The following is an 18897-nucleotide window of genomic DNA, read 5'->3' on the forward strand; positions in this document are numbered from 1 at the left end:
TTTTCAGAATTTTTATCATACTTACTTATTTATTGTTTGGGACAGGGTCTTGCCCTGTCTCCTTGGCTAGAGTGCACTGACAGCATCATAGCTCACTGCAACCTCAAACTCCTGGGCTCAGACTTTTGCCTTAGCCTCCCAAGTAGCTGGGACTACAGGTGTACACCACTACATTCATTTCCTTCCTTCCTTCCTCCCTCACTCCCTCCCTCCCTTCCTTCCTCCCTCCCTCCCTCCCTCCTTCTCTTCCTCTCTTCCTTCCTTCCTCTCTCTCTCTCTTTCTCTCTCTCCTTCTTTCTCTCTTCCTTCCCTTCCCCTTCTCTTCCCTTTCCCTTTCCTTTCCCTTTTCCTTTCATTTTTCCTTTCCTTTTCTTTCATTGTAGAGATGGTGTCTGGCTCTTGCCTGAGCTGGTCTTAAACTCCCAGCCTCAAGCAGTTGTCCTTAAACTCTCAAAATTATAGGCGTGAGCCACCATACCTGGCCAGAATATTTTTAATTTTAGGGAAGAGATTGTGGACCTGGAACATATTTTAGGAGGGCAGAATTTCTCAGGACTATTAAACCATAGTAATGCCATCCTGATAATAATTGTAGATTACTAAAGGATGACTAAAATGAAGTTAGACTTATAGCCCGGTGTGATAATAGATAACTGTGAAATGTGATTTCAAGGTATGAGAATGTTCATAGTTAAACTTAATTGTTTTTAGTTTAATATTTTGATTTCTTACATCCACATAAATGCCTTAGAGAGGGGTAGCATGTTATATTGTTAATCTTAGTATAATTGAATTTAGATTCTTTCTGGTTTTGATGAAGGAGTAGGCAATAAAGAGCTGACTGAAAGAGGGAAAGAATAGACTGTCTTTGCTGCCGGTTTGCTCTGAGAATAATAAAATAATGTTGTTTACAAAGCTTTTGTATTCTGCTTATCTGTGTGTGTGTGTGCGCACGCGCACACACTTATGCATGCCCGTGCATTCACATACCTTGAGAGTCTTTTTTAGTTCTTACATTTTATAAATGCATAGCTATTTTACTGTGCCAGGTATTTTTATAGGACTTAAGAAAGCAGCACCCTATTGTTGTTCTGCAGAATGAATTAAATTTTAGCATGGAAACAAATGAGTGTAATATACAAAAATTATTTGATGTTTTCATAAACAAGAAATCAGTTCCAAACAAAGTGCCAAGTAAAGTAAAATTTAATAGAAAGGGAAAAGTGTTTAAGTTTTTTCTTAATTTTGAGAAAAGGTATGAACTGTGAGAAAAGGTATTTGAGAAAAGGTATGAACTGTGAATTCATTTGAGAAAAGGAATGAACTGTGAATTCATTATAGTTTTTATATAATTTCCATTGTAAACTGTTATTGTCTTTAATTTATCATGAGGGTTACCCAAAATGATGGTGTATATGTTTTTAATATTCTAACATCAGAGGTTCATTTCTCATGTTTAAAATTTATACCAATGTTGGAGCAAATGCCTTTAATCTTTAGTTTGGGTCATCCTGAACTTTCATATATGAATCACATATCATGAATTATATTAAATTATATTATGAATCACATATATATGGATTATATTAAATTATATTAAATTTGTTATTGAAAAAATAAATTGTAGACTTTTGAGCTAAAAATCGCTAATATGGACTTGATGTATTACAGACCAAGTCTTCAAATCATTTTGGATAAAACTTCATGATTTGAACTTGACGTAAATATTAGTTATCTTGGAAAAATTCTGTTTTAAAATTTTTCACTTTATTTCTTTAGAGAAGAAAGAGTAAATATGAAGGTTCCCAGAGATATGGATGATGCCAAGGCTTTAGGAAAAGTTTTATCCAAATACAAGGACACCTTTTATGTTCAAGTACTTGTAGCTTACTTTGCTACATATATTTTGTATCCTTTTAAATGAAAATGTTTTCTAATTTTTTTTCAAGAAAAGGTTTAAAAGTCTGCTGTTTGAGTATGCATAACTATTTTTCCTCTTAAAATTTGTTAATGTAACAATATTTTAAAAATACTGAAAAATTAAAATGGAAAAAAATCTCACTTTAATCCTGTCTTCCCAACTCAATTATATTTACTTCTGAATATTTATTAACAGATGTTTTATGTTCTGTATATTTCATTTATATACTTTTCTTTTCTTCCACATTATTCAAGATGTTTATCCATTTTATTTATAAGTTTGTTAACTGATTATTTTTTATTTTTTATTTTTTGTAGGGACATTTCACTTTATTGCCCTCCGTAGAGTGCCGTGGCATCACACAGCCCACAGCAACCTCCAACTCCTGGGCTTAGGCGATTCTCCTGCCTCAGCCTCCCGAGTAGCTGGGACTACAGGCGCTCGCCACAACGCCCGGCTATCTTTTTGTTGCAGTTTGGCCGGGGCTGGGTTTGAACCCACCACCCTCGGTATATGGGGCCGGCGCCCTGCTCACTGAGCCACAGATGCCGCCTGTTAACTGATTATTTTAATCTAAATAATTATTTTGAGTATTTTTAAAAGTGTTCTCTTAGGTTTAAAGGTATAATTAACTTTTAATTTTTTTCTTTTATAAATGTGTTATAAATCTCCTTTGTGCATTATTTTTTTCTTCCATTGAATTATTTTTTGAAAAGATAATTGGCCATTCAAAGAAATGAATGTTTTTTTGAGACCAAGTCTCACTTTGTCACCCTTAGGAGAGTGCTGTGGTGTCACAGCTCACAGCAACCTCAAACTCTTGGGCTCAGGCAATTCTCTTGCCTCAGCCTCCAGAGTAGCTCGGACTATAGGCGCCCGCCACAATGCCCAGCTAGTTTTTCTATTTTTAGTAGAGACAGGGTCTTACTCTTTTTTTTTCTCGTAGAGACAGAGTCTCACTGTACCTCTGGTAGAGTGCCGTGGCGTCACACGGCTCACAGCAACCTCTAACTCTTCGGCTTACGCGATTCTCTTGTCTCAGCCTCCCGAGCAGCTGGGACGACAGGCGCCCGCCACAACGCCCGGCTATTTTTTTTTTGTTGTTGCAGTTTGGCCGGGGCTGGGTTTGAACCCGCCACCCTCGGCATATGGGGCTGGTGCCCTACTCACTGAGCCACAGGCGTTATAGTTCTTGCTATATTCAGTATGTTCCTTTGTTTTATAGAAATGGGTGTTATATTTTAACTAGTCAGAGAAATAGCTTTATTCTGTTCTCTTTATTTTTTGTTCTCATGAAATTATGTATCTTTTATTCTTATACAACCTGTTTTCCACATCTTCCCAGTTAATAAAGGATATTACCTCTTGATGTTGTGAAGATAATTTATTATCCTTTTAAAAACGGTTTTTGTATGTATTTAAGAGACGGGGACTTGCTCTGTCATCCATGGTGGAATGCAGTGGTGCCATAGCTCACCACAACCCTGAATGCTCTGCTTAGGTGATTCTCCCCCCTCAGCCTCCCAAGTAGCTGGGATGATAGGCATGTCCCACCACTAGCTTTTAATTTTAAAAGGCAAATTAGTTAATTTATTAATTCTGTCAAGGTATTTGTATTCTTTATTTTTTTAATTTTTATTTTTTTTATTAATTAATTAATTAATTTATTTTTGAGACAGAGTTTCACTCTGTCACCCTGGGTAGGGTGGCATGGCACCATAACTCATAGTAACCTCAAACTCTTGGGCTCAAGTGATCCTCTTGTCTCAACCTCCCAAGTAGCTGGGACTACAGGCAACTGGAGATTTTTTTTTTTTTGCAGTTTTTGGCCAGGTCTGGGTTTGAGCCCATCACCTCCGGCATATGGGTCTGGCGCCCTACTCCTTTGAGCCACAGGCACTGCCCGCACCTGGCGATTTTTTTTAAGAGATAGGGTCTCATCTCGCTCTGGCTCAGGCTAGTCTCAAACACCTGAGCTTAGCAGTCAACCTGTTCGGCCTTCCAAAGTGTTGGGATTATAGGTGTGAGCCACTGCACCTGGTATGGTATTTGTATTCTTGCTGTTTTTATTTCCTGAATTTCTTTTGGTTTGTTGGGCTTTTCAACTAAAATTCTGTTTTCCTATAAAACTTGATAGCATTTCTTTTCTTAGATTTATATTGGATAAGATATTATGCATGTCTCTGTAGTTAACCTCCTTATGCAAATATTTTTAGTGTATACATAAACAATTGGAAAAAATTATTCCTGGCATAAGTAGTTTAGTGACAGGTATGTTTTACAAGAGCTTTTCTTGCTCATAGAAACATGACCTCTTGGCTTGGTGCCTGTGGCTCAAGCGGCTTGGCTCAGTGCCTGTGGCTCAAGCAGCTAAGGCACCAGCCACATACACCTGAGCTGGCAGATTTGAATCCAGCCCAGGCCGGACAAACAACAATGACGGCTGCAACCACAAAATAGTCGGGCGTTGTGTTGGGCACCTGTGGTCCCAGCTACTTGGTAGGCTGAGGCAAGAGAATTGCTTAAGCCCAGGAGTTCAAGGTTGCTGTGAGTTCTGATGCCATGGCACTTAGCCAGACAGCTGAGGCTCTGTCTCAAAAAAAAAAAAAAAGAAAAGAAAAGAAATGTGACCTCTCTACTCACATGGGGAAGATGCATTTGTTTTTAGGTTGTGTGCTTTATGTAAGTACTTTATCATTATCCTCCCTATTTATTATAAAAAATTCAAATTTGAGGACAGCGCCTGTGGCTCAGTCGGTAAGGTGCCGGCCCCATATACTGAGGGTGGCTGTTTCAATCCCGGCCGGACTGCAACAACAACAAAAAAATAGCCGGGTGTTGTGGCGGGCGCCTGTAGTCCCAGCTACTTGGGAGGCTGAGGCAAGAGAATCACTTAAGCCCAGGAGTTGGAGGTTGCTGTGAGCTGTGTGAGGCCACGGCACTCTACCGAGGGCCATAAAGTGAAACTCTGTCTCTACAAAAAAAAAAAAAAATTCAAATTTGGGGAAAATTTAGGGGATAATTATTATGTACCTGTCTTTTCGACAGGCAGTTTGGGGCAGCTATTTGTAAAGTAATTCAATTGTTCATAACGCTGTTTTTGAGAAATCCATAATTGCTTCCTTTTCCCATTAATTCCATTTTGTCACCTGTCTGAAAACCTGTGTTAAGCTCACAGGTTATTTTGCCTTTATAATATTTGTACTTTAATCATAAATTGAAATATTTTCCCCAAATAAGACACAAAGCTGGTTCATCTTTTTCATTCGTCTTTTACAATAGATTTTTGTGAATATCTTGTAAAAGAGACCTATAATTTCTATCTACTTCAGAAAGTCATCTTTTTTTGTCCCAGTTTGTGTCTCAGGTTTGGGAGAGTTACATGGCAAAGAATAAAGGGATGTCCACTCATCTGGCCAATTAGCCCACTTAAACTAAATTAATCTTGTTAATCTATGTGATAGTAATTTGGTAGGCTCATTGTCTTAATATCCATGTGAACTTTAGTAGAAAAGAAACTGCCTTAAAAAAAAAAAAATTTACCTATCTTGCAGAAGGTAAATTGAAAGTACAGGAATAGGTTATTATAAAATACATTTTGGTTAAAAATTTTAAATTATTAATATTGTCAATTCAGATTTTATCAGACATTGTTAGTGTAACAATTACTTGGTTTTTTTTTTTTTTTTTTGTAGAGACAGAGTTTCATTTTATTGCCCTCGGTAGAGTGCCGTGGCATCCAGCTCACAGCAACCTCCAACTCCTGGGCTTAGGCGATTCTCCTGCCTCAGCCTCCCAAATAGCTGGGACTACAGGCGCCCGCCACAATGCCCAGCTATTTTTTTTTCTGTTGCAGTTTGGCCCGGGCTGGGTTTGAACCCGCCACCCTCGGTATATGGGGCTGGCGTCCTGCTCACTGAGCCACAGGCGCCGCCCGTAACAATTACTTGTTAACAGTTAACAATTACTAGGCTGGTGTGGTAGCTCACGTCTGTAATTCTAGCACTCTTGGGAGGCCAAGGAGGGTGGATTGCCAGAGCCAGACCTGATCTCTAAAACATAGAGCCAGGTGTTGTGGCAAGCATCTATAGTCCCAGCTACTTGGGTGGCTGAGGCAAGAGAATCACTTGAGCCTAAGTGAAGGTTGCTGTGAGCTGTGATGCTATGGTACTCTAATGAGGGCAACAAAGTGAGACTCTGTCTCAAAAAAGAAAAAAAAGTTAACGGTTACTTAGTAATGATTTCACAGTAATGTTTTAAATTATTTATAAGATAATCATCAGGGCGGCGCCTGTGGCTCAGTGAGTAGGGCGCCGGCCCCATATGCCGAGGGTGGTGGGTTCAAACCCAGCCCCAGCCAAATTGCAACAAAAAAATAGCCGGGCGTTGTGGCGGGCGCCTGTAGTCCCAGCTGCTTGGGAGGCTGAGGCAAGAGAATCACGTAAGCCCAAGAGTTAGAGGTTGCTGTGAGCCGTGTGAGCCATAGCACGCTACCTGAGGGCAGGACAGTGAGACTCTGTCTCTACAAAAAAAAATAATAATAATAAATAAATAAATTTCTATGGCATTAAAAAAAAAAAAAAGATAATCATCAAAGCCAAATTTTCTGTATATGCTTTTGACTCTTAAGCTGTCAATGTTAAAAAGGTACTTAATTTTTTGTCTGGGCTCAGTGGCTCATGCCTGTAATCCTAGTACTCTGGGAGCCTGAGGCAGGTGGATCACCTGAGTTCAGGAGTTTGAGACCAGCCTGAGCAAGAGGGAGATCCCATCTCTAGTAAAAATAGAAAAACTGAGGCAAGAGGATAACTTGAGCCCAGGACCTTGAGGTTTCTGTGAGTTACAATGTCACGGCATCTTACCCAGGGGGACACAGTGAGACTGTGTCTCAAAACAAGAAAAATACTTACTTTTAAATGCAGTAAGCAAATAAGAAAGAGTATCTTAGGATATATATCAAAGTTTTGGTTTTACAAGTACAGTGCTGATAAATAGAAGTACATTGTGAGCCATATTTTAATTAAGTGCTAATTATATGTGAAGTACAGATCTAATGCTTTGAGTATTCAAAAGCAGAATTGTTTCCAACTGGAATAACAGGAATGATAGGTAAAAATACAGTAAGATCCTTATAGACAGAGCAAGTGTAGAACAGAACTTAGATACATAGCTTCACTGAAGCTGAGTTTCATACAGGATGAGGTCTAATCCTCACTAATTTGTGTAGTAATCACCAAAAGAAGATTACTAAGAAAATGTCATTAATTTTGGCTATGAAGAAGTTTGAGTAGAATGATAGATGGATAAATGAGATTGTACAGAACAAGGCGGGAATCTCCTGTGAGAAAGTGAAAATTAGGGACAGTAATCAGTACAATACCCTGGTTAAGAAAACTTAGATTTGGGGCACCGGCCACATGTACCAGGGCTGGTGAGGTTCCAACCCGGCCCAGGCATGCAAACAAACAACAACAAAAAAAATAGCTGGGCGTTGTGGTGGCTGCCTGTAGTTCCACCAGCTACTTGGGAGGCTGAGGCAAGACAATCACTTGAGCCCAAGAGTTAGAGGTTGCTGTGAGCTATGATGCTACGGCACTGTACAGAGGGTGACAAAGTGAGACTGTGTCTCAATTTTAAAAAAGAAGAAAAGAAAAGTTATATTTATTTTAAATTTAGAAGCATCTGAGGGATCCTGTGAAAGAGCAGGTAGTTGAAGATGAAAGAATACAGGAGGAAGAAGGAAAAGATTGAAATGAAAACATGGGGCGGCGCCTGTGGCTCAGTTTGTAAGGCGCTGGCCCCATATACCGAGGGTGGCGGGTTCAGGCCTGGCCCCAGCTGAACTGCAACCAAAAAATAGCTGGGCGTTGTGGCAGGCGCCTGTAGTCCCAGCTACTCGGGAGGCTGAGGCAAGAGAATCACTTAAGCCCAGGAGTTGGAGCTTGCTGTGAAGCTGTATGATGCCATGGCACTCTACCAAGGGCCATAAAGTGAAACTAACTGTCTCTACGAAAAAAGAAAACATGACTAAAATGGAAACTAGATGAAAAAGGAGAGCAGTTATATATTAAACTGTTAATATAATTTTATTTGTAATATTGATATATGATATAATCTCGTGATAATTTCTATGTTTAAACTTTTTTCTGAAATGTTAGATTTGGTTTTTTAAATTCCATTTATTTATGTTTTAATCCTTAACTTAGAAGTTACCAGCTTGCAAACATTTGCTATTCCAGGCTCTATATTTCTCAGTATACTCTCAGGGTTTCTTTATCCCTTTCCACTAGCCTTATTTCTTGTCTGTTTGGTAAGTATATAAAGTGAAATTAGAAGACTGGAAAAAGTTTTAAATGGGATGATGAGGATAATGATGGCATCTTAATCCCATTAGTCTATATAAGCATGAGCTCATTATTTTAAGAGGAGTTAATGGTAAAGTGATTAGGGCAGGGCCTGTCCCTCAGTGAGTAGGGCACTGGCCCCATATACTTAGGGTGGTGGGTTCAAACCTGGCCTGGCCCTGGCCAAACTGCAACAAAAAAAATAGCCCAGGCGTTGTGGCGGGCGCCTGTGGTCCCAGCTACTTGGGAGGCTGAGCAAGAGAATCACTTAAGCCCAAGAGCTGGAGGTTGCTGTGAGCTGTGACGTTACAGCACTCTACTGAGGGCGACCAAGTGAGACTCTTGTCTCTAAAAAAAAGTAAAGTGATTATCTGTTGAAGTCCCTCCATAAGGATATATTATACTTCGTTTGTTTTTTCTAGAACAGTGGTATTATAAAGTTAGTTGAAAAAAAAAATAATAAAGTTAGTTGAATTTATAAGCTCTCTTTTAGCTTTTCTTTCCTGTTGTGTTTGTAGCTGGGGTAGTCCAAGAGCGTATAATGAGTGAAGTCCCAGGGCTGGAGGTGGTGTTTTCAAGCATAACAAGTGAAAAAAAAATTGCCTCCTGAAATTTTATTCTTAGGCAAAAGGCTAACATTAATTACTTGGGTAAATCACTGGGAGTAGTCCCAAGTGCCAATTTGTTTTAGCTGGTCTCATTCGAGCTACAATTTGAAAGGACTTTTTATTAAGTGGGTCCTTGTTCTCTACACAAGAGATGCCATGCAGAGTAACTTTCCCGCCCTCAAAAGAAGTAAAGTAGTTGAAGTTTTTCTTAGGTAACTATCTATGTGGATAAGATGGAGAAACTCAAAATGCTTACAGCTTCTTATTTTCTAGTGTTCTGGACTTGGTGCCTCTTTCTGCTATATGCTGTCCTATTTAGTTGGGAGACCAGTTGTGTACAAATACCTAACAGAGAAAGCAGTAAAATGGTCACAGCAGGTAAACATGTATTTTTAAATTACGTAATGTAATTCTTTGGTTAATTCAGAAATAGGCTGGTGTATAGTCTCTATATAAATTAACTCATAAGTTAACTCAGGTAAAAAAAAATTATGGGCTGGGTGTGGTGGCTCATACCTGTAATCCTAGCACCCTGGGAGGCTAATGTGGATGGATTGCTTGAGCTAAGGAGTTGGAGACTGGTCTAAGCAAGAGCAGGACCCTTTCTCTACTAAAAAATAGAAAACTAGCCGGCTGTTTTAGTGAATGCCCAGCTACTTGGGAGGTTCAGGCGAGAGGATCACTTGACCCCAAGAGTTTGAGTTTGCTGTGAGTTACAATGACAGCATGGCACTCTACCCAGTGTGACTGTCTCAAAATATATATATGTGTGTGTGTGTGTGTGTGTGTGTATGTGTATATATATATATATATATATATATATATATATATATATATAATTTTTTTCTTTGTTGCCAAAATAAAATCAAGTGGTAGGCAAATTATTAGAATTTTTGGGACAGAGTCTACCCTTGGCATCACAGCTCACAGCAACCTCAAACTCTTGAGCTTAAGTGATTCTCTTGCGTCAGCTTCCCAAGTAGCTGGGACTATAGGCACCTGCCACAACACCTGGCTATTTTTTGTTGCAGTTGTCATTGTTTAGCTGGCCTGGGCTAGGTTCAAACCCAACAGCCTTGGTGTATGTGGCTGGCGCTGTAACACTATGCTACAGATGCCGAGCTGGCAAATATGAATGTTAATAATTTCAAATACAGGAGGGAGTGGAGGGAGGGGTCTACTTTCACCTAACAGACATGATATAAGTGTATATGGCACACCTTCTGGGTGAAGGACCTAGGTACAATTTGGACTTTACCTAACAAACACAAACAATATAACATAATCATTTGTACCCTCGTATGAATCTGAAATTTAAAAAAATTCAAAACAAATTTTTCATGCCTCTAAGGTTAATTTTAATTCTTTTTCTTATGTTCAATCAGCAGTGAAGTCAAAGCTCAGTATAAAGGCATCCACATAATGGTCACTCATCTATTTTGTGCTGATGCAGCATACTGTCAATAGATCACTGAAAAAATTATCAGCCAAGTCTTAATGCATTTCATCAGTGAGAACAACTGTTAGTATCAGGATCTCTGCAAAGACTAGCAATGATAAATATGTGTTTAAGCACTACTACACAGAAAGGGCTAACATAGTATTGTTAAGAGAATCCTGTTTTTACAAAGAATCAGAATAAACTGCTAAATCTCACAGGGATTTTAGAGATCATCCTGCCTTTCCTCTTTGTTTTATAGATTAGGAAATTAAGAGAAATTAAGTATTTTGCCCTAAATCTTGATCATTTACTATAAAGCAAGAGAACCTGCAGCCTTTAGGAAACTTGTATCCTTCCTGGTCCTTAAGTGTAGCCTGTTGATTAAATTCAAGTTTTGCTTAAAAAATTCTTTTATTACTGTAGTCCCAGCTACTCGGGAGGCTGAGGCAAGAGAATCGCTTAAGCCCAGGAGTTGGAGGTTGCTGTGAGCTGTGTGAGGCCATGGCACTCTACCGAGGGCCATAAAGTGAGACCCTTCTCTACCAAAAAAAAAAAAATTCTTTTATTAGAAGGGGTGCAGGGCGGCGCCTGTGGCTCAGTGGGTAAGGCGCGGGCACCATACACGAGGGTGGTGGGTTCAAACCCAGCCCCGACCAAACTGCAACAAAAAAATAGCCGGGCGTTGTGGCAGGCACCTGTAGTCCCAGCTACTCGGAAGGCTGAGGCAAGAGAATCGCCTAAACCCAGGCATTGGCGGTTGGTGTGAGCTGTGATGCCATGGCACTCTACCGAGGGTGATAAAATGAGACTGTCTCTAAAAAAAGCGGGGGAGGGGGATGCAGCACAGAAAGTTGAATCTTTTCTTGAATCCTTTGGTGTTTAAGAAAAGAATGATCTTTAATCAGAAGCCCACAGGTTCTCCACCCCTGGCTCAGAGCTCTAGTCTAGTGCTCTTTTCATTATTCCATATATGTACTAAATGTTAAAATAGCTTTATATGTAAATATTTCTTTGGCATAGCTATTTTCTATAAGTAACTTATTCAAAGGAAGTATAAAATGTCATCAGTGCTTATATTTAATCAGCTAAATATTTCCATATACTTGTTCAGTCTCATCAACAGTGAATTTATTCATGTAATATATATTGTAATAGCATACAGATTATTTTTAATTGGGGCCTGTATTTGTTGTAATATACCAGTCTATTTTACATGGAGTTAGATGTATTCTGATACACTAGTACATTACATTGTAGGGAGTTAAAGGGATTAAAAAGTTGGCAAGAGCTGGTTGCAGTGGCATGTGCCTGTAGTCCCAGGAGTTGGGAGACTATGGTATGCAATGATTGTAACTGTGAATGGCCACTGTACTCTAACCTGGGCAACATAGTGAAACCCCATCTCTAAAATAAGAAAGTTAAAAGTTGGCTATTTAACCAACTTATATTAGTCACCATATAAGTTTAATTTGGGCATTTTAGGCTTAAAATTACATCTTTAATAGTGTTAACATTGAGCTATGGGTGGTGCCTGTGGCTCAGTGAGTGGGGCGCCGGCCCCATATGCTGAGGGTAGTGGGTTCAAACCCAGCCCCAGCCAAACTGCAACAAAAAATAGCCGGACGTTGTGGCAGGTGCCTGTAGTCCCAGCTGCTCGGGAGGCTGAGGCAAGAGAATCGTGTAAGCCCAAGAGTTAGAGGTTGCTGTGAGCCATGTAACGCCATGGCACTCTACCCGAGGGCGGTACAGTGAGACTCTGTCTCTACAAAAAAATGAACAAAAAACATTGAGCTATTGGGCGGCGCCTGTGGCTCAACGGGTAGGGCGCCGGTCCCATATGCCGGAGGTGGCGGGTTCAAGCCCAGCCCCGGCCAAAAATAAAATAAAAAAAAAACAAAACATTGAGCTATAAAAAACTCAAATCATTTAGTTTTGGTAATGAGTGTTTGATACATGAATAAATTCTGAAAACCAGGGATGAGAATTTGAAATAAGGCATTTTATGCATATATTAAGCAACTTATTTCAACGATTAGCCTTATGTGATAACTAATTTGTTTTTTCTTATGACAGGTTGAACGTCATAGAGAACATCTCATTAACTACATTATATTTTTGAGAATAACACCATTTCTGCCTAATTGGTTTATTAATATCACATCTCCTGTGATAAATGTACCATTGAAAGTTTTTTTTATTGGCACTTTTCTAGGTAAGCTGGTTCATGGTGTGCTAGAGCTCACTGTTGCATATTTAAGTGTTGGGGCTAAATTGCATGCTCTCTGCAGTTCTCTGCGGTAGAACTCTTGGTCTCAAAGCCTGGCCATATGAATAGATGCTGAGAAATGTTTGTTGGCTGATTTTGATTTAGGTTACTTTTGTGTATAGGGAAGAGCACTTTCTACTGGATAGTGTGTTTTGGTTTTGTTTTTTGCTTTTTTTTTTTTAAGAGACAGTCTCATTTTGTCACCCTCAGTAGAGTGCTGGGGCATCACAGCTCACAGCAACCTCCAGCTCTTGGGCTTAAGCAATTCTCTTGCCTCAGCCTCCCGAGTAGTTGGGACTATAGGCACCTTCCACAATGCCCGGCTATTCTTTTGTTGCAGTTTGGCCAGGGCTGGGTTTGAACCTGCCACCCTCGGTATATGGGGCTGGTGCCCTACCCACTGAGCCACAGGTGCTGCCCCCTTTTGGCTTTTTTTTCTTTTCTTTTTTTTTTTGAGATAGAGTCTCACTTTGTCGCCCTCAGTAGAGTGCTATAGCATCACAGCTCACAGCAACCTCAGACTCTTGGGCTCAAACAATTCTCTTGCCTCACCCTCCCAGGCAGCTGGCCCAGGTGCCTGCTACAACGCCTGGCTGTTTTTAGAGATGGGATCTCGCTTTTGCACAGGCTGTTCTCAAACCTGTGAGCTCAGGGCAATCCACCTGCCTTGGCTTCCTAGAGTGCCAGGATTACAGGCATGAGCCATCAAGCCTGGCCCCTGGATATTGTTTTAATAATAAAGGTTTAAGCAGGACTTTTGCTCCAGTCTCTTTCAGTGTAGAGAAAAAAAATCACATTGGATTTTTTGAATAATTTTCTCTTGTAATCAAGTATTACAATATTAAACTTTAATTTTCTTCCCTTCTTCCTCTCTCTCACTTTGTCACCCTTGGTAGAATGCCATGGCATCATAGCTCACAGTAATCTCAAAGTCTTGGGCTCAGGCCATTCTCTTGTCTCAGCCTTCTAAGTAGCTGGCTAGGACTAAAGGGTGTCCACTACAATGCCCAGCTAGTTTTTTAATTTTTTTTTCTTTTTTAGTAGTGATAGGGTCTTGCTCTTGCTAAGGGTGATCTTGAACTCCTGGTCCACTTGCCTGAGCCTCCCAGAGTGCTAGGGGATCACAGGCGTGAGCCACCACACCCAGCCTTAAACTTTAATTTTCAACAAATATTCTTGCTTTCAAGAACTGACTCTTAATTTTGAAATTCAATCAGTGGACATGAAGATTTATTTATATATTTTGTGAAATGTTTGGTTCTTAGGGTGTTCTGCTTCACTTTCCAATTAAAATTGTTTAGATAGCAACAAAATGAGCAGATTTCTCATGTGTTGAATATTAAATTAAAGCTTAAGTTAATACTTGTGAGAATAGATGTTTTTGAAAGAATAATCAAAATCAGTTGTTTATTGCTACTGCAAAAATGTTTGTTGACAAACTTAATTTCATCAGCCTAGGTAATCTTGAATTTTGTGAAATAATATATTCATGGAAGCAGAAGAGAATTTTTGGGTCTATCCCTTTTTTTGTGAGAAGAGAAAGAGAAGAGCAGAAGAGAAATTTTGTGCCTATCCCAGTGCCTGTAGCATGGTGAAATAGCTAGAGATTTAGTTAATGTCAGCTTTAGCTGAAGTAATTTTTTAAAATTTGCTATGTCTCGGCCCCTGTAGCTCAAGCGGCTAAGGCGCCAGCCACATACACCAGAGCTGGCAGATTTGAATCCAGCCTGGGCCTGCCAAACAATGATAACTAAACCAAAAAAAAAAAAAAAATAGCTGGGCATTGTGGAGGGCAACTACTAGAGAGGCTGAGGCAGGAGAATCGCTTAAGCCCAGGAGTTAGAGGTTGCCGTGAGTTGTGATGCCATGGCACTCTACCCAGGGTGACAGCTTGAGGCTCTGTCTCAAATAATAATAAAAAAATTTGTTTTATTTTATTTTATTTTATTTTTTTGTAGAGACAGAGTCTCACTGTACCGCCCTCGGGTAGAGTGCCGTGGCGTCACACGGCTCACAGCAACCTCTAACTCTTGGGCTTACGCGATTCTCTTGCCTCAGCCTCCCGAGCAGCTGGGACTACAGGCGCCCGCCACAACGCCCGGCTATTTTTTTGTTGCAGTTTGGCCGGGGCTGGGTTTGAACCCGCCACCCTAGGCATATGGGGCCGGCGCCCTACTCACTGAGCCACAGGCACCGCCCAATTTGTTTTATTTTTTAATGAAATTTTGTGGGCATCCTGGTATAAACACCCTGGTATAAAAAATATAAAAATATTTTTGTTAATATTTTGAATATCTTTCTATGTCAGTGTATATTTTAAGTGTATTCCATCAAGGGTGAATGAGAACCTACTCAACCTTACAGTTGACTAGTTAGAGATTGTTTCTAGAGTTTTATTATAATACTTTGATAAACATCCTTGAAACTAGATCTTTGCTCATATACATTATATACCCCAAAGTTGAACTTGTTAAATCAGAAAAAATAAAGAAGTTTGCAAAAAAAAAAAAAAAAAGTAATTGCTAAATCGGAGCACATTCTTTTTTAAGGTTGTTGACAAATGTTATAAAATTACTCTCTGCATACTTTCCTTGGATTTTTAAATTCATTATCTTTGTGTGTGTGTGGAGACAGAGCTTCACTATGTCACCCTTGGTAGAGGGCTGTGGCATCACAGGTCACAGCAACCTCCAACTCTTGGGCTTAAGCGATTCTCTTGCCTCAGCCTCCCAAGTATGGGACTACAGGCACCCGCCACAATGCCCGGCCACTTTTTTGTTGCAGTTGTTTAGTTGGCCCGGCCGAACCCACCACCCTTGGTGTATGTAGCTGGCGCTGTAACTACTGTGCTACAGGCGCCAAGCCAGGTTTTAAATTCTTAATTTTTTTTTTTTTCCAAAATGGAAGTAGGTGTTTTATTTTAGGACATTTTACATACACAGAAAATTTTAATTTTTAAAAATAATTGGTGGTGCTAGGCACAATGGCTCACGCCTGTAATCCTAGCACTCTGGGAAGCCAAGGTAGGTGGATTGCCTGAGCTCACAGATTCTGAGATCAGCCTGAGCAAGAGCAAGACCTTGTCTCTAAAAAATAACTTGGCCTTGTGACAGGCACCTGTAGTCCCAGCTACTTGGGAGACTGAGGCAGGAGAATCACTTCAGCCCGAGTTTGAGGTTGCTGTGAGCTATGGTGCCATGTCACTGTGAGCTATGGTGCCATGTCACTGTACCAAGGATGACAAAGTAAGACTCTGTCTCAAAAAAAAAAAAAAATATGGCTCAGCGCCCGTAGCATAGTGGTTACGGCGCCAGCCATATGCACTGAGACTGGCGAGTTCGAACCCGGCCCGAGCCAGCTAAACAATGACGACAACCTCAACAAAAAATAGTCAGGTATTGTGGCAGACACTTGTAGTCCCAGCTACTGGGGAGGCTGAGGCAAGAGAATCACTTGAGCCTAAGAGTTTGAGGCTACCGTGAGCTGTGATGCTACTGCACTCTATCGAGGGTGACAAAGTGAGACTCTGTCTTAAGAAAAAAAAAAAAAATCCGGGTGGGTGGTGGGTGTCTATAGTCCCAGCTACTAGGGAGGCTGAAACAAAAGGATCTCTTGAGCCCAAGAGTTGAAGGTTGCTGTGAGCTCTGACACAATGGCACTCTACCCAGGGCAACAAAGTGAGATTCTGTCTCTCTCTCTCTCTCTCTCTCTATATATATATAAAAATCATTGATGGTTTTTTACTGTTCTTGTTTGCTTTTTATTTTAGGTGTCGCACCTCCCTCTTTTGTAGCGATTAAGGCAGGAACAACATTGTACCAGCTTACAACAGCAGGGGAAGCCGTTTCCTGGAACTCAGTATTTATTCTGATGATTTTGGCTGTTCTTTCTATTTTGCCAGCCATCTTCCAAAAGAAACTGAAGCAGAAATTTGAGTAAAAAAATCATCTGATTTTTATTTTTGCTATCATCATCATCATCTCAGGATTAGCAGGTGCATCCATTTCTTTTTTAAATCACCAGTAATTGAAACAAGGAACTTGTAAAGTAAAATTTCCTCTCAGATAATAAAATCATACATTTAAATACAAGGGGGAGAAGGAATAAAAATGAAAAATTGGTGTACTATGAAAAGTGCCATCAATAGAGTAGAAATCTTCCATAGACATCTTATAAATTATTACATCAAGGGTAGCTATAGATAATAGTGGCATGGTAGGAAATTCAGCTGATTCATCCAATTTTTTTTCTCTTATGTCTTACTAATATCTAAAATACTTAAAAATTCTAGATTTTTTAAAGTAGCATTGCTGTTTTTGCTAATGTTAGCCTTTTTTGAGAGCATAAAACTGGAAAACGGAAGCTTAAAAGGAGATTTACATTTGCTTCCTCTTTTTACCCTTGAGCTAATGGGTTTATTTAAAGGTCATAATAGACCATGTATATGGAAAGGATATCAAGACCTCTGTTTTGTGAATTTTTTTTGTTTTTACGTTTCTCTGTTATAGATTTTATCATGAATTAGTGTGAAATATAAAATCTAGCCAGTCTTTCATCCCTTTTTTCTAGTTTTCACAGTATTTCCACCTTGGATTTACAAAATGTGCATTACATAACCATATATTTGGTGTTAATAGTTCATATTCAGATAATACTTTGTTACAGTGCCCTTTCATGTCTCAAAAGGGGATCTAAGGAAATGCTCACCATATGCAGTTTTTAGATATTAGATTATTTTATGTTTTGAAACAAACAGTATCAACATATGTAATAAGTAGTTAAATATAGTCTATTACAATGATTGTAAAATTTTCCTCATTTATTAATTAGTTTGGTCATTAAGGAATGTATTATGCAATTCTTTTTATGCATGATACAGCTCTAAGAATGCCTTTCTTTGTTTTGATTGGTCGATTTTTTGTTTGGGGCTGCTTTTGATCAGTGCAGTTCCCTATTTAATCTTTTTACTTTTTCTAACTTACAAAGTAAAATTAATTTCTTACATGGCAACTACTGTATTTAAGTAGTTCTGGAAAAAGTAAATTGCTTTTTTGCAGGTTAATTAAATGCCCTGATTCCTTGATTCCATGACAGCCCAATCTAAAGTACTATTGTCAGTTTTCCAAGATTGTCATTATGTTAAAAAGTACTTTAGCTGTGAAAAATCTTTGTATGTTTTTATTGTGAGAAATATAATCATCCTCAGAGCCTATTTCTACTACATAATGTGGACTGATTCATTATTTTTTCTATCACAGTATTAACAAATGGGTTTATTGTAAATACAAAGAAAATATATTGATTATTATAGTATTCTTATGTCACCTGGCCTTTTGTGTAAAGTTATTTATTGTCATTTCTAGCAAGATTTTCTTTCTTATTGACCAGAGACTGAGTGATGAAGCTTTTGTTATTTTTACAAATTAACTTAAAACATAGCCTTTTGGAACAAATTCACTAAATATTACTGTATAAAATGTAATTGAGTAAATTTTTATCAGAATTTAAAAAATAAAAGAGCAAGCTTGGACTCAGGAGAAGCCTCACTATTTACTCCAGTGTGTGTGTGTGTATATATATGTAGTACTTACTCTATTCTCAGAGTATTTTTCCTGTCCTTACCATTGATTCTTTTCCTTGCTAATTTTTTTTGTTAGAAAACTGTAGCTACGACTTTAGGTGGGATATATTTTCTTTTCCCAAGAGAATAAATAGCTCGTCTTTCCAGATTCATCATCATTGACTCAGAAAAAGAACCCTTCAGCGGCTGTACCTAAACGCAGTTGATGGCCTTTATGCACAAATTCATAGACTTGGACTGATACCAAATGTAAATTCAAGCTTCAGCCGTGTCTTGAAGACATTTATATAGTACTGACCACTAGGGATAAAGTATCTGTGGTGGAAGGAAAGGGAGACTGTTCCCTTCTTAGTTAATGGTCTCTGTGGAGCTCTGTTCATTTGAGTTTAATATTTCTAAAACACTTAAATGCAGACTAAAATGGAATAAGAATAAATTGTACTGGAGAAACTTAAATGTTGTACTTGGGATTTATTTCATGGGTATACTTACATTAAAAAGCCTTTCATTAAAAAAATAAAAAAAAGCCTTTCATTGAGTAAAAGTATATTCTCTTGTAATTCTGATGTACACTTTTACCACTAAAAACAAAATTTTAAAACCTTTACTTCCTTATGAATCTAACTTGAATGAATGATAAGCAGGATGAGACACTAATCATTTTCAGATAAAAATTCTTTTTTTTTTTATTATTGGGGATTCATTGAGGGTACAAAGAATTAGGTTACACTGATTG

At 38.9% G+C, this 18897-nt stretch overlaps 1 protein-coding gene across 4 annotated transcripts in view; it reads left to right on the forward strand.

The window, feature by feature from the left end:
* Window positions 1-18612, forward strand: part of TMEM41B (transmembrane protein 41B) — a 38733-nt gene extending 20121 nt beyond the window's left edge. Inside the window, exons 3-7 of one of the 4 annotated variants that reach the window (XM_053561358.1) lie at window positions 1780-1908; window positions 8138-8231; window positions 9147-9251; window positions 12388-12526; window positions 16350-18612. In XM_053561358.1, coding sequence (XP_053417333.1) covers window positions 1780-1908; window positions 8138-8231; window positions 9147-9251; window positions 12388-12526; window positions 16350-16519 — 637 coding nt within the window. In that variant the 3' untranslated portion in view covers window positions 16520-18612. Of the gene's footprint in view, window positions 1-1779; window positions 1909-8130; window positions 8232-9146; window positions 9252-12387; window positions 12527-16349 lie in introns of those variants that run through there. The other 3 variants (XM_053561359.1, XM_053561360.1, XM_053561361.1) reach the window with 3 other exon arrangements.
* Window positions 18613-18897: the final 285 nt, after the last annotated feature.

The sequence above is a fragment of the Nycticebus coucang genome, chromosome 14, assembly GCF_027406575.1.
Source record: "Nycticebus coucang isolate mNycCou1 chromosome 14, mNycCou1.pri, whole genome shotgun sequence".
NCBI lineage: Eukaryota > Metazoa > Chordata > Mammalia > Primates > Lorisidae > Nycticebus > Nycticebus coucang.